At 40.2% G+C, this 14,059-nt stretch overlaps 1 protein-coding gene across 1 annotated transcript in view; it reads left to right on the top strand.

The window, feature by feature from the left end:
• myo7ba (myosin VIIBa) overlaps window positions 1–14,059 on the top strand; it is a 33,861-nt gene extending 19,802 nt beyond the window's left edge. Inside the window, exons 30-48 of the mRNA XM_028028826.1 lie at window positions 651–878; window positions 1,520–1,687; window positions 1,761–1,878; window positions 3,232–3,358; window positions 4,471–4,637; window positions 5,447–5,628; window positions 5,721–5,842; window positions 5,965–6,119; window positions 6,645–6,798; window positions 8,176–8,331; window positions 9,501–9,606; window positions 9,721–9,834; window positions 10,403–10,490; window positions 10,586–10,692; window positions 11,653–11,838; window positions 12,982–13,098; window positions 13,279–13,362; window positions 13,457–13,576; window positions 13,676–14,059. Coding sequence (XP_027884627.1) covers window positions 651–878; window positions 1,520–1,687; window positions 1,761–1,878; window positions 3,232–3,358; window positions 4,471–4,637; window positions 5,447–5,628; window positions 5,721–5,842; window positions 5,965–6,119; window positions 6,645–6,798; window positions 8,176–8,331; window positions 9,501–9,606; window positions 9,721–9,834; window positions 10,403–10,490; window positions 10,586–10,692; window positions 11,653–11,838; window positions 12,982–13,098; window positions 13,279–13,362; window positions 13,457–13,576; window positions 13,676–13,759 — 2,583 coding nt within the window. The 3' untranslated portion in view covers window positions 13,760–14,059. The remainder of the gene's footprint in view (window positions 1–650; window positions 879–1,519; window positions 1,688–1,760; window positions 1,879–3,231; window positions 3,359–4,470; window positions 4,638–5,446; window positions 5,629–5,720; window positions 5,843–5,964; window positions 6,120–6,644; window positions 6,799–8,175; window positions 8,332–9,500; window positions 9,607–9,720; window positions 9,835–10,402; window positions 10,491–10,585; window positions 10,693–11,652; window positions 11,839–12,981; window positions 13,099–13,278; window positions 13,363–13,456; window positions 13,577–13,675) is intronic.

The raw sequence follows: 14,059 nt of genomic DNA, 5'->3' as shown, positions 1-14,059 counted from the left end.
TGATAAGTTGAATAGAGTTAGCACAACGGCGCTAGTAATAGAGTTGTGTACAGTTAAGCTATGCTAAGCTAAACAGGCTAATAATGTGGCTAGAAAAATTAGCCAGTGTTCTGAGCCAGCTGTTCCCGATATCTTCCATGCTACGGCCCCTCAGACAGCATTAGCCACCGGCTGGGGCCCCTCTTTGGAAATGAACAGGCAATGCTACAGAATATGTAAAGAAACATCAACTTTTAGAATGCTTTTCTCACTTTTATTCTCCATTCTCAATAATTATTACATTCGTTTAACATTAATGCTACCTCCATACCGTTTGACTTTTAGTTAGCTAAACTATGCTGGCTTGAGAAGTGAAGCAGCTTGATAAATTTGACTGGCAGCCAAACAGAATGTTGATTATGTCAATAAATATTCTAAACTTATCCTTTATATTAATCATTGAAACATACTGTATATTAGATATTATGATTGAAAAAAATTTAGATTTTTTTTTTTTTATTAGAATTTTTTTTTTTCAAATTTTCCCTTAAGTTTTCTGAGGTCCCCACTTTAAAAAAAAAAAAAAAACATTTTTCCACCTCTGTATGACTGCTGAGCAGATAAAATAGGATTGATTTTAGTTACTGATTTATTGGTGACTCCTGCTGAAGGTGTGGGCTCTGGGGAGCGGCCGGGAGCACGTGATGGACGCCATCTCCCAGTGCGAGCAGGAGGTGAAGAGGAGGGGCGGCCAGGAGCAGCACGCTCCCTGGCGTCTCATCTTCCGAAAGGAGGTCTTCACCCCCTGGCACGACTGCAAGGAGGACAAGATCAGCACTGACCTCATCTACAGGCAGATCATCCACGGTCTGAAGTTTGGAGAGTACCAGACCGAAAAGGTGGGCTCTGTTGTAATGTAATACTTACATACACTCATCATTGGCATGGATGTTATACTCATTTGGGGCTTTTGATGAGATCAACCATTCTTTCCAGAGTGAGTTTTTAGAAAAACAGAAATGAGGGTTTGAGTTCATACTTATTATTTTTTCTCTAGGACTGAAATGATTAATCAGTTGAATTGATTATGGAAATAATCATCTATCATCATTAATAAAACTATCATAATGTTCATTTAAAAATGGTTAAAACATAAGACACTCCATTTTTTTTTCAAAAAGATAAAGAACTAGAATACACCAATAGCGTCACAAGGTGCAAAAAGAGCTCAGCTCTTCAGTCAGTGCAGTTAGGAGAATAACAAAAATGGAAAATAAATAATAAAGAAACTGACAAAAACAGTAATTTGACCACTTTAGTCAAACCAGTAAAAATTAAACTGCAACAAACCTTTCAAATGGTTCAGAAAGAGCAACTAGGAATTCTAAATATAATGTAAAATAAATAAAGAACGGTGTCACTCAGAGCACAAAGATCCATCTTGAATCTAGATATTCGATCGGTGCATCTTTATTTCTCCAAAGTTTTGCCTCAACACTGAGTTGTTGTTGGTTTTTTTGTTGTTGTCCCATCTCCACAGGAGGACGACATCATCGAGCTCGCTGCTAAGCACCTGTACATCCAGCACGGCTCAGACAGCCGCCCAGAGAACGTGAAGGAGACTGTGAAGGACTGCATCAAGAACTCTCTGCTGGAGGCCAAGTCAGAACCCAAACTGGTTCAGATGATCCACGCCGCTCACGCTCAGGTTGGGATCCTCATGATAAGCAATGAAAATAACAAATCCCCCAGCAGCTGTTAATGGACACCAATCATTCCAGAGCACCTTCCTGAGTTCTGGACAAAAAGCGGACCTGGTGAAGGCGGAGGTGGTTGACTACTCCAAAGAGAAGTGGCCCATGTTCTTCTCCAGGTTCTTTGAGGTCACCAAGCAGTCGGGTAGGACAACCTTTGTCATTAGTTTTTCAAAATGTGATCTTCGTCGAGTCTCCAGGTCTCCTTATTTCAATACAAACACAATAAAAATAGCTTGAGAGAGTAAAATAGTGAAATAAAGTGTTTCAACTCTCCAAGGGAGTTTTACAGGCTACCAGAAGTATTTTATATATGTATATAATACTTCTGGGTTATTATGCAGAGAGATTCCTAGTATTGCAACTCAAAAAGGGAATTAGAACGAACTTAGAATCCGGAAAAAAAATTCTTCCAGAGCAGGAACATTTAGTTTTTATTATTACTTAGAAACTGTGGAGTACTCATTACTTTTACACATTTAGAGCACACTTAGAAAGTCTAGAGAATACTTATACTTATCTAACATCCCAGACGTCCAGAGGATACTAACTTACACTTATTTAGCAACCAGAACAGGGATTAGAACTTAGAATCCAGATAACTACCTTAGCAACTACTTTTTAGACTCCTATTCTTCCAAACCAGAAAAGGAATTAGGCCAGATGATACTTAGCAAACCTGAACAGGAGCACCTACCTTACATACATTAGATCAACATTAGATTATTTTTCTTCTCTTGCTCTTTCCTTTGGTTTGTTATTTTGTTTGCATTTCCTTTTAATTCCTGTAAAGCACTTTGTATTGCCTTGCTGCTGAAAATGTGCTATATAAATACAATTACATTTACCTTTACAGGAGTTGCCACCTGCAGTAGGCTCTCAGAATAATCTGGCATTTTGTCAGGTGAAGCCAGGTAAAACTAGAAATGAAAGAGGTTATAAACGTGTCCGTTTTTATGGCCTCAGCAATGTTGGTATCTAAAAGTGACACATTCTTAGTTATGTTTTCTCCTTTTCAAAGTCCGTCCTGTTCAGGTGATCAGAGGTTGTACAGCACTGACGCCGTCGCTTAGCGTTACTGCATTGTGAAAGTGGAAAGTGTTACATCAGCTCACAGCAAAAGTGTCAAAAAATATATTTTGAGCTCCATGCAAATGAACTTCACTTCCTCTTTTAGTGCTACTTGACTTCAAGTCTAGAATGAAAGTGTTTCTTTAACTGTCTGCAGGATTAATTTAGGAACTTATGATTAAAACAAATTTAGGCACTGTGTAGATATAGACACACCCAAGTCTTGTTTTTCCAATTCATTCAAGTTGGATGTTTAATGACTCCAGCCTGAGATAACAGCTCAGATGGATCATTAATGAATTCATTTACTTACTGATGATAGTAATATAATTTGGGTGCTTAGTTTAGTTTCTTTTCATGTGACAGAAGGATCTAGGGCTCTATAATGTGGATCACTCTTGAATGTGTCCTGTGTTTATGTCTCCAGGTCCCCCGTTGCCAAAGAGTAAATTCATTGTGGCCATAAACTGGACCGGCATCACGTTCCTGGATGAGAGGGAGAAGAGGCTGCTGGAACTGTCCTTCCCAGAAGTGACAGGAGTCAACACCGTCAGGTAGAGACGCTTCTTCCTCAGCTAGGACGATCTGAAACAGGAGCGGACACGCTGAAGGAAATGTGAAATGGGTGAATCATCCGACTCGTAATGCATGTAGAACAACCAATCCAGGTTTGGCCGGTCTTTACAGTTAAGCCCAAAATTATTAGTTCCCAGTTTAGGCTTTAATGTAATCTTTTAATTTAACCAACATGGTTCTTCTGAGTAGAAGTGATATTTTTGAGTCTTGACTTATATTTGGTAGAGATCCTGTTGATGGGGTTTTGGACCTGTAGCTCCTTAGCAGAGATGAACCGTCGGCATAGCAGTGGAAACATTTGAAAAGCTAGACAGGAATTATGAGAACGGTTTGGTGTGATGCCAGTAAAGTTTGTGTACGTTCTTACATCTTTGTGAAATAGCCCTTTAATTTTATACTGATGGGAAGCTACAAAGGTTAGCATTGTTAGCGGCTAACGGTTAGCCAGTTCCCACACTGCTTACAAGTCATTCCTACATGCCCAGCTTGCCTTGTGATGAATCCATATTAGTTGATTCTGTCAACACAACAGGCAACTAAAGAACTACTGTACTTCCTGTCTTACTTTACAAAATAAGAGTTTCACTCATAGTTAGAACATTGTATCAAGTTTAAAGCACTGAAAATCATAACCAAGGCGGAAACGATTAATCGAGTTAGTTGTGATGAGTTGAATTAGTTGTGATTAATTGGTTACTGAAATAATCGTCAACTAATTTAGTAATCGATTAATTGTTAATCAGAGTATACGGATTCAAAGAAAGTTCTTTTGCTGAAAGAATATCACACTCAGAAGGAATTAGGGCAAAACTGTACAAAAATATGCATTTTGAGTTTAAGATGAAAAACTCTTTACCTGTAAGCATGTTTTACTCGGAACTCAAGCGGCATTTTTAGCTTCACTGGGTTCAAATTCTGGAAAAAAAACAAAAAAAAAAACTCATTAAGCACTTTTAAAGCTATCCATTTATTAAACAATTAACAGATTAGTAGGCAGTATTTTTTAGCTGTAGATGTTTTGGAGTTTTAATCTCCTCAGGTCTTGCTTCAGTCCTTGTGGTAGCCGTGTCTCTCTGTTGTTGTTGCTCAGGGAGGGTAAAACCTCGGGCCACGCCGTGTGTCTGCTGACGCTGAAAGGAGACTTCACCCTGAGCGGATGTTTTGCTGAAGACATGTCCGAGCTGATCACCATGTTCCTCAGCGGACTGACGGAGCGCTCCAAGTACGCCGTGGCGCTGAGAGAAGTCAGCAGCCAAGGTCCGAGCGCCGGCTCCTCTGGAGTTTTACACAGTTCTTTTTAAATAAGGCCTGGCGATAATGATTTAAGAATATAGTCTACAATTGTTTTCATTCGAGATCCAATTTAATTGGGTTTTTTTTCTTGGTTTCTTTTGTAAAAAAAAAAAAAAAAAAAAAGGAAATTACAAGTGACAGACAATATTGTTAAAAAGTGGCTTTTATTTTCAATCATCTGTCCTATGAGTTGGAGGTCGGCCAGTTTCATTTCGGGAATATAACTTTAATATTAGCAAATTAAAGAAGTATTTTTTCCAGAATGTCTTAAAATTAGGTCTAGGAGAAAAAAAGGATAACAATTTTTTGTTTTTCATATTAGAATTTTTGTTAAAATTACTAGTTTCATTCTGCCAATATTATGACTTTATTCAGGTATCAAGACTTTATTCTCATATTCTCTTGACTTTATGTACATTAAAACTTTGTTCTTGTATTAATATCGCTGTACTCTTTTAACATTTGGACTTTATTTTTGTTAAAAAAAAAATCTTAGCCTAACCATGACATTTTGTTGTAGAGTTGACCTGAATTCAAAGTCCAAATAAATTGAAGTCGCAAAACAAGATGGCCGCCTTGGGCATTCTCTCATCTCTTAGTTACAGAAACCCAATGAGAGAATTGTTGACAAAAAAACAATCCCAGATTTTTCCTAAAATGTTCAAAAACCCAAAAATGAAATAAAAAAATTCAATTCAATGGATTATTTGCTGGGCGAAAATAGGAAAACGTCTGTTCTTGACTCTCTTCCTCCTCCTCCTCCTCCTCCCCAGATGATCCCACCATCCTGAGCTTTAAAAGAGGAGAGCTGCTGATTCTCATCAAGGATGAGGAATTTTCCAAGCAGCGCGGCTGGATCAAGGGTCAAAGCAGCAGCACCAAAAAGACCGGCGCGGTCTCCATGGAGTCCATCTTTATCCTGCCCACGCTCAGCAAACCCAGCAACGAAGTCTTGGTACCGACCGCTCATCAGAGCTTCTGTTATTTTTTTCTATTGTCCCTCAGTTCAAATGTTTCCTAAAACAACTTTTCCTCGTTTTCCCAAAGAACCTCCTCAACCTGTCGCCAAACCAGAGGAAGAACCTGGTGGAGGCGAACCGGAAAGACATGGGCACCGTGGAGAGAGTAGCTCCCGCCTCGCTGAAGGACTTCTCCCTGCAGTACTTCAGGTTGGTCTCTGTCTTTATCTTCACAGCTCTGTGCTTTTTTACTTTTTCAATCATCAGCAGGCGGATATCTCCATCAAAGCTTGTTTTTTTTTTTTTATTATTCCTTTTGTTTCGTCTTGCAGGCAGCCCACCAAAGATTTGAACCGCCAGGTGATTTCCAGGAACGCAGCGCCAGAGAAGCTGTGGGCTCACTCCAGAGAGCCCATCAGACAGCCTCTCCTCAAGAACCTGCTGGGCAACCCGGAGCTCAGCCACAAAGCCTGCCTGGCCTTCACTGATATCCTCTCTGCACAGCTGGGAAGGAAAAAACAGCTGCAGTAGCGCTTGTGTTTGTGTGATTTGTCGCCGGTTTAAAGAGCTTTAGAGGGTCTCTGTTATGTAAAATTGACTCTTTTGAGTTTTCCCTTGTGTTCATCAAAAACACACCTGGAGATGTTGACTTGACTCTTTTATGTGTATTTGAGGTAACTTCATTCACAATTCCTCACAGTAGGTAGAGTATCCAGACATTTTACTCAAGTAACAGAATCTATACTTCATAGTAAAATTACTCAAGTTTCGTAGTAAAAATCCTCTTAAATGCACTTTCTTTTTCCAAAAAGTTACTTTAGTAAATGTAACTGATTGTTACTACCAAACTCTGTCTTAAAGCACAACTCGCATCATTCATCAGATTTTTAGTCTGACTCCTCTGCTGTATGTTTACTGGTGGAAAACATCAGATCAACTTTCTACCATCAAATCATTGAAATGGTTTCGGGTCGTGATGCTTCTCGTTATCTGTCCTTGACCTCTGGCTCACCCATCCTGAAGTACATGGGAGATTACCCCACCAGGCAGATGCAGAGCCCCCTGGAGCTCACTGACCAGATCTTCAGCCCCCCCACTAAACACGAGGCGCTGAGGGACGAGATCTACTGCCAGATCATGAAGCAGATGACCAGCAACAACAACAGGTTGCTCTTCGCTTTTTCTGCCTGTTTTCTTCCAGTCACACCGTCCTGTTGTTTTTTAAATCTATCTCTCTATATATACTGTGTATATATATATATATATATATATATATACATATATATATATGTATATATATATATACATATATACATATATATATATATATATATATATATATATGCTATATAGTTAGCATGTTTTTAAACTAAAATATTTCACTTTTTTATTATTAATATGAAAGGATGTATTCATACATTTGTATTTTTCACATTTCGGTGTGTTTTCTGAGGGATTTTGTGAGAGAAACCAAAAAACACAGCAAAAAAATGAATGGGAAGGATGAGAATGCACATGTTTTAAAAACAAGTCAGAAAAGTACGGTATCCATCTGTATCCAGCCAACACCCCTGAATAAAACCCAAGTGGCTTCAGTATTACTTTTTTAAAAAAAATTATTTTTTTTATGGAGTGACAAGCAGGCCTGTCACGATAACAAATTTCACTGGCCAATAAATTGTCTCTGAATTGCGATAAACAATAATATTTTCAAGTAATATCATCGTAATGCAAGAAGACATTCTCAAAGATGAATAAACTTTAAATTCTAATGAACATTTAACACTGGAACCGGGAGACATTTTAAATTTCCAAAATAAGTAAAGAAAACAACAGAAACGACAAATAAAATTAATCATGAAGTCTCTGTAAGCCAAAGCACCGGACTGAAGACTTTTGTCATCCAGTTTTTGATAGAAAGAGAGAAAAATGATAAATCATACAAATTGAAATGAATAAGTTTGTTTTGATTTATCATGCGATTATCTGATTTATTGTTTATAGAGATGAGAAAAGACCACTGAAAGGTAGACCGTGAAGCAGACACAGCAAGCATGTTGTGAAGCTGCTTTGGTTACAAGAGACCAAAGTTACTTGAAAAATGCTGTACGTATATCAAGCAGTAGTGGCAGCATCATGATGTCAGGTTAAGGTGCTTTTAGCTGTGTTGGAGCAGAAATGCATCTGAAACATGGAGGACTCTGACTCTCCAAGCCTGGAGGTGAACACTTCTTGTCGAAATATACAACCAGAGCTACAATGAAGTCCTCAAGAATGTTTCGGTTTTACGTGACGGAATGGCCTAGTCAAAGTTGAGACCCAAACAAAGCAAAACCCAAACTCTGCCATCTCCTTCCAGTCCGACCCAGCTCTGGACTTTCGCTAAGCAAAACGAGCCTCTTCTTATTTTTCCCTCCGCCGTATTCATGCGCTGCTTCGCGTCGACCTCTCGTACAATCCCAGTGAAACACGCCGCCGCAGGACGCCGCGTGGTCCGGACACCAGGCGGGCGCTCTCTACTGAGGTCTCCTCTCTGCCTGCAGGTTCAGCATAGAGCAGGGCTGGCAGCTGCTGTGGCTGTGCTGCGGCCTGTTCCCGCCCAGCCAGGCCCTCCTGAGACACGCCCAGAAGTTTGTGGAGTCCCGGCGCAGAGAGCAGCTGGCCTCCGACTGTCTGCAGCGGCTGCAGAGCTCGCTCAGGTTTGTCCCGCACCACCAACGCAGAAACTGTTGGCCCTGTATGTCATCAGCCGTCTGCACCAGTCTTCCTGGCTGCTGTCGCTTGATAATCTGCCGCGAGGAGGAAAAAGTCCAACTGGCATGTCTTGTTTTTCTTTGTTCCTCAAATGCTTTTTATACTGTTGTCTTTCTTTGAGAAAAAAACCAAAAAAAAAACACATGCGATGTGATGCGGAACTTGTTGCACCTGTGAGGTGGCTGTGAACACAAATGGCTTGCATCAACATTGCACCAGGGTGACCAGCCAAATGCAGCATTTGCATGGTCTCACTATAAATACACCATATTTACAGTCGGCGTCTGCATGACGACGCCAGGCCGTAACGGCCGGATTATTTCAATACAGCTTTTAATCAGCGAGCAGAAATTACAGCAGTGGCAGCATCATGTCTTTGATTAAAAAAAAAAAAAAACTCACTAAAATAAAGCAAAGTAAACACTGTTTCATGCATATGTTTGGTGGTGACTCAATTCTGCTACACAAATAAGCATTTTGATATGTTATACTTGCATAGAAGACTAGCAGGAACTTCATCTTGAGATCAAAGAATTAGTCTCTCCAGGACGTTACGATTTATTTATTTTTTCTGATTGTTTCAGCCTTGAATTACTGATTTTTCAAAAGGTTGAGCCGAAACTGCACTTTTTTGTAAGCTTTATTTTTTGACGTAACAGAGTGTTGGTGGGAGTGAGGGGGGGAGTTTAAATAGCTTCACGTAATCTTTCCAAAAAAACACAACAACAAAAAGACAGGAATTTAACATAGTCGATATTTAAAGTGCAAATAACATTTTCAACATTTACAAGAAGAGTACTTCTTGTAAATGTTGTTACAAAAATGCAAAAGGAGTTACCAAAATGCAAAATGATTTCATATCAACATGAACTCTATAAATAGTATAACCAAATCCTGCACAGTATTTCAAAAATCATTTTCACAGCAAAAAAACGGTGAAGTTACCGTTTAGTGTCACACATGCCGTCATCTTCCAGGCTCAACTTTCAAGAGACGTGAAACAGGAAGTTAAATTAGAAGGGAGCTGAGGGGATTGGAAACCAAGCCATCAGATGAACTCAGATCAGTGCAAAAGTACATAAACATATCATTAACGTTTGATGATTGCGTTTAGGATTGAACCCAGGAAGCTCCCGCCGCACCAGGTGGAGGTGGACGCCATCCAGCAGAACAGCACCCAGATCTTCCACAAAATCTACTTCCCCAACGACACAGACGAGGTACGCAGCGGGACGCTCTCTCTCTCTCTCCCCCCGCCGGAGACGCGTCAAAGCCAAACAAATCCGCTTTGTCAGCATAGTGTCAACAAGGATTCCTCTCCTCCCAATCTCCAGATATTTGAGGTGGCGACCAGCACCAGGATCCGGGATCTCATCCAGAACATTTCCAAGAAGCTCAAGCTGGCTTCAGCCGACGGCTTCAGCATCTTTGTGAAAACGCACGACAAGGTTCGCCCATCAGTTTCACGCCTTTCGTGATCGTTTTCCGTGAACTCCTGGTTGCTATGGAGATTTGGTGATCCCAGCGCAGCTTCCAGAAAGATTGAGATTTTCTTTTTCTTGCGTTTGTTTCAAACCATTTTAATTATAAGTTTAAGCAAGAAACTACATTATTAAGGATCAGCACTGTTCTGCCTGATTTAAATGACTTTTTTTCTCTTGTCATTCACATTTTGAAAATTAACCCTGGAAGATTCAGACAGAGAAAAACTGGAAAAAGAAAAACCAAAGTTGAACATTGTAGATGGTTTTTGTAGGCAAATTTCATTCCAAGACTGAACATTAGGGTTTAATCTCTTGAGTTTAGATCAAAAACCAAAAGAAAGGTCAACATTTGTCCATTATTTTTGACCCTGAGTGTTACAAGATATAAAGAGGGCGTCTGTGTTTCTTTGGAAATCCTCATAATTCTTTTCCACTGCAAAGTTTTCCAGTGTCTGACCATTCACACGGTTTCAGATACCAAAAAGTTCTCTGATGAGGCTAAAACTGTCTAATCGTCTCTATTTAATCTCAGGTTCTCAGCTTGAACGACACAGACTACTTCTTTGACAGTCTGAGACAAATCACCGACTGGTCGAAACAAGCCAAGAGGATTAAAGACGGTAACCACACAGGGTGCAGAGAGTGAAGGTTTGGATGGTCGGCGCCATTTGACTGCAGACTCCTCTCTCTCTCTCTCTCTGTCTGTGTGCTGCAGGTGGACCGGTCAACATTTCCTACCACGTGTTCTTCATGAGGAAGTTGTGGTTCAATGTAATCCCCGGCAGAGACACCGAGGCTGACCTTATCTTCCATTTCCCTCAGGTGCGTTTCAGTGAGCAGCTCCGCTTTCCCGTCTTCATCCAACTCGTTTTTACACCCAGTGGAAAGATTCTGTCCTCGTCTGCTTTGAATACAATCAGGCCTCGCACTCAAATGAGGATGTCAGCTGGGAAGGTGGCGTGAAAAAACATTGGCAAATATTCTCAACAAAACAGACCAGAGGCGGTTATTTATCTACTGACTCGGGAAGTGGGTTCAAAGGTCAAATTTCTGAAGCAACAGTTTCAGCACTGAGCAGGAGTCGCTCACTAGTTCAGTGTTCTCAGTTATTTATGACCCGCTCTTTCTCCAGATGTAGGAGATGAATGTGACGATGTCTCACTAAATCTCACGAGACTAAATTATTAGTTTATTAGCTGATTATAAATTTGACTTGACGTGGCTTAACCTTTTGAGGAAAGTTTTGGTAAAAGAGATGAAGAATTCAAACAAAGAGAGGGTTTCAAGGTCCAACATGTTGTAATGCCAGAAGACAGGTGGACCTCCAGGTGGGTCAGTCGGTGGGCAGTTTCTTGGAACTAGCTTTGACTTCTGCTTCGGTCAGAAGTCAAAGCTAGTTGACAAAGCGAGGTGGCTCCTGTACATCCTATCTCAGATTGTTGGACCTTGAACACAGTTGGGTTATTCCAACTGGAAAATGTTCCCCAATAAATATGAAAATTGAGCCATCTTGAAATTGCTTAAATTTCTGAGATGATATCTGCTTAAAAGTTGTGTTTGTGGTCCAACATCCAGCCAGGATCTTGTTTAGTGGCTGCAAACATTGTTTGGTTTCTCCCCATTTTTTAATCCTAACGTTACTGGGAGCGTATGTATAGTTTTGACCCAGTGTGAGTCACAGACGATCTGCAAGGAATTTGAACGTTGAGGCCAAAATGAACCTTCACTCTGACGACGACTGCGTGTAAAACTACCGCAACAAACCCCAACTCTGTTTTCCAGGAGTTGCCAAAGTACCTGAGAGGCTATCACGTTTGTACCAAGGAGGAAATGGTCAACATTGCCGCTCTGCTCTTCAGGGTAAAGGTCAACGGTGACAAAAACCAGATCCCCACGATTCCCAAGATGTTGAAGGAGCTGGTTCCCGCCGACCAGCTGAAGGCCATGTCTGAAAACGAGTGGAAAAAGGTAGAAGGACCAGACTGGCTGTGGGGGTGTTGATGGTTTAGATAGATTCAGGGATGTGAAGGAGTTCGGAGATCATCAAAGAGGAATATGCAGCCTGCTGGATCTTCTCTTATCTGTTGTTGTTTTCGGTGTAAAACTAGAAACCTCAATGGCGGCACTAAAGAAAATGTTTATTGGTGTTATTTTGGTATCATAGCTTCCAGATTAATATCTGCAGTTAAAGTATCTTTGATATCTGTTTGTATCCCTCTAACTTTTACACCTTTTGTCTCATTACAATCACAAACAGGCGCCTGCAACCTTTAAAAATTAAGGAGACATTTTGCTTTTAGGCCAGACCAAAAACATTATTATAATTTAGACTCGCAAATGTCACAGGAATCTTCGGACAAAAAATAAAAAGGCATCTTATGCATTTAGATACATGTACTATAGCAAATTAGTTGCAATTTTTAAAGAACCACAATTTTTATCTCTATTTTTGAATGTAAAATAAAGATGAACATACATTTTTGGAAAAACAGAGGATGGATAGTTATTTTGTTCCCTGTGGGATTGAAAATAATGTAGAATAAGAAAAATAAATACATTTCTTAGTGGAAATTCAATGCAATTATTGCAGAAAATAAATGAAAAAACTGGCAAGTGTTATTACCAATATTTAAAACATTCGCGCCTTGAGTTTGACACATGTGATCTAGTGGGTTTGAACCGCTCTAATACTTCGTTTTTAAGCAAAATTAAGTACTGTAAGTAATGTGCTTTGTGGAGAATTATGAATTGTGACTTTATAAGCTGTTCATTAATAAGTGCTTGATACCAGTGGGCTGGTGTTTACAAAAAAACCCATCTCTCCATGAATAAGGAGAAGGTTATAAAGGGTCTCTGTGAAAAGGCAGAATAAGAGATACAACATTGTTTTGTTAGATTTTGGCTGATGGTGACATTTCTTTATAATGAGACTTTGCTTTGCCGATCATATATAAACAATATGTCCATTATGGAGGAGGATGAGAACTCACCCCGCAGCCTGTGGGGGTGGAGAGGAATCCATTAACCTCATTAAAAAACGAGGCAATTTCTTTTCTTCCCGTTTCTCTTTTTTTTTATGCTGCTACATGTTTGCATTTCTTCCACTTGCAGAACATCGTCGCCTTCTTTAACAAGCACGGCGGCATGGCCGTCGAGGAAGCGAAGGTTGCCTTCCTGAAGGCGGTGTGTCGCTGGCCGACCTTCGGCTGCGCGTTCTTTGAAGTGAAGGTGGGTTCTGCAGACTCTCCGTCTCTCCTCTGCTCAGACGGGCTGCTTGGTCTCAGTGGCTCCTGCGTCTTCTCTCACCGCTGTGCTCTAGCCGCAGAAAGCAAGCAGCCGCTGCAGCCGTAAAAACTAGTTCAGCCTACATTTTTCTGTCTTTACTTTCTTTCTTTTTTCTTTTTACAGCAAACGTCAGAGCAAGATTTTCCAGACATTGTGCGAATCGCCATCAGCAAAACTGGACTCACAATCCTGCACCCGAAAACTAAGGTTACAAAAGAGCAAACTTTGCGATTAGAAATGTTCAGCTGGGCGTTTTTTCTGCGTAGCTTCAATTACTGATGTTTTATTTTCATTTTACAAGGAGGTCCTGGCAAATCACCCGTACAACAAAATAGCTAATTGGTGCAGCGGAAGCACCTACTTTCACATGACCGTCGGCAGCTTAGTGAAGGGCAACAAATTCCTCTGTGAAACGTCGCTGGTAGGTTGTTTTGTTTGAGTTAGTTTTTTTTTTTTTTTTTAACAAAGTTTGAATTTATATTCTTTGCATTTTTTTTCTCTCTCTCTTTTTTATGAACAGGGCTACAAGATGGACGACCTGATAACCTCCTACGTCAGCATGTACCTCAGAGAGAGAACCAGAGGCCAGCGCTACAACATGTAAACCTGTGAAGTCGGGATCCTTTCTAGAAGATTTCAGTGTCGTTTGCTACAAAAAGTCCCATATTTAAAAATAAAAATGTTTCTCAGTTTTGATTTGAAGCAAGGTTCTGTTTTGCGTCACTAACCCAAAGACGAGGAGCACAGGTTCCTTTGCGTGTTTACTAGAACTAAGCGTGTTTTGATCAGGATTCTTTTTGTTTTTCTGTCCTTGAATTATTTAGGATTAAACATCGAGACTCAGTCCGATACGTGATTAAAATCTGTAATATGTCAACTGTATGCAGTAAAATATTGCACTGAA

The sequence above is a fragment of the Xiphophorus couchianus genome, chromosome 9 (assembly GCF_001444195.1).
Source record: "Xiphophorus couchianus chromosome 9, X_couchianus-1.0, whole genome shotgun sequence".
Lineage (NCBI taxonomy): Eukaryota > Metazoa > Chordata > Actinopteri > Cyprinodontiformes > Poeciliidae > Xiphophorus > Xiphophorus couchianus.
This window is presented reverse-complemented; position numbering and strand designations above follow the sequence as displayed.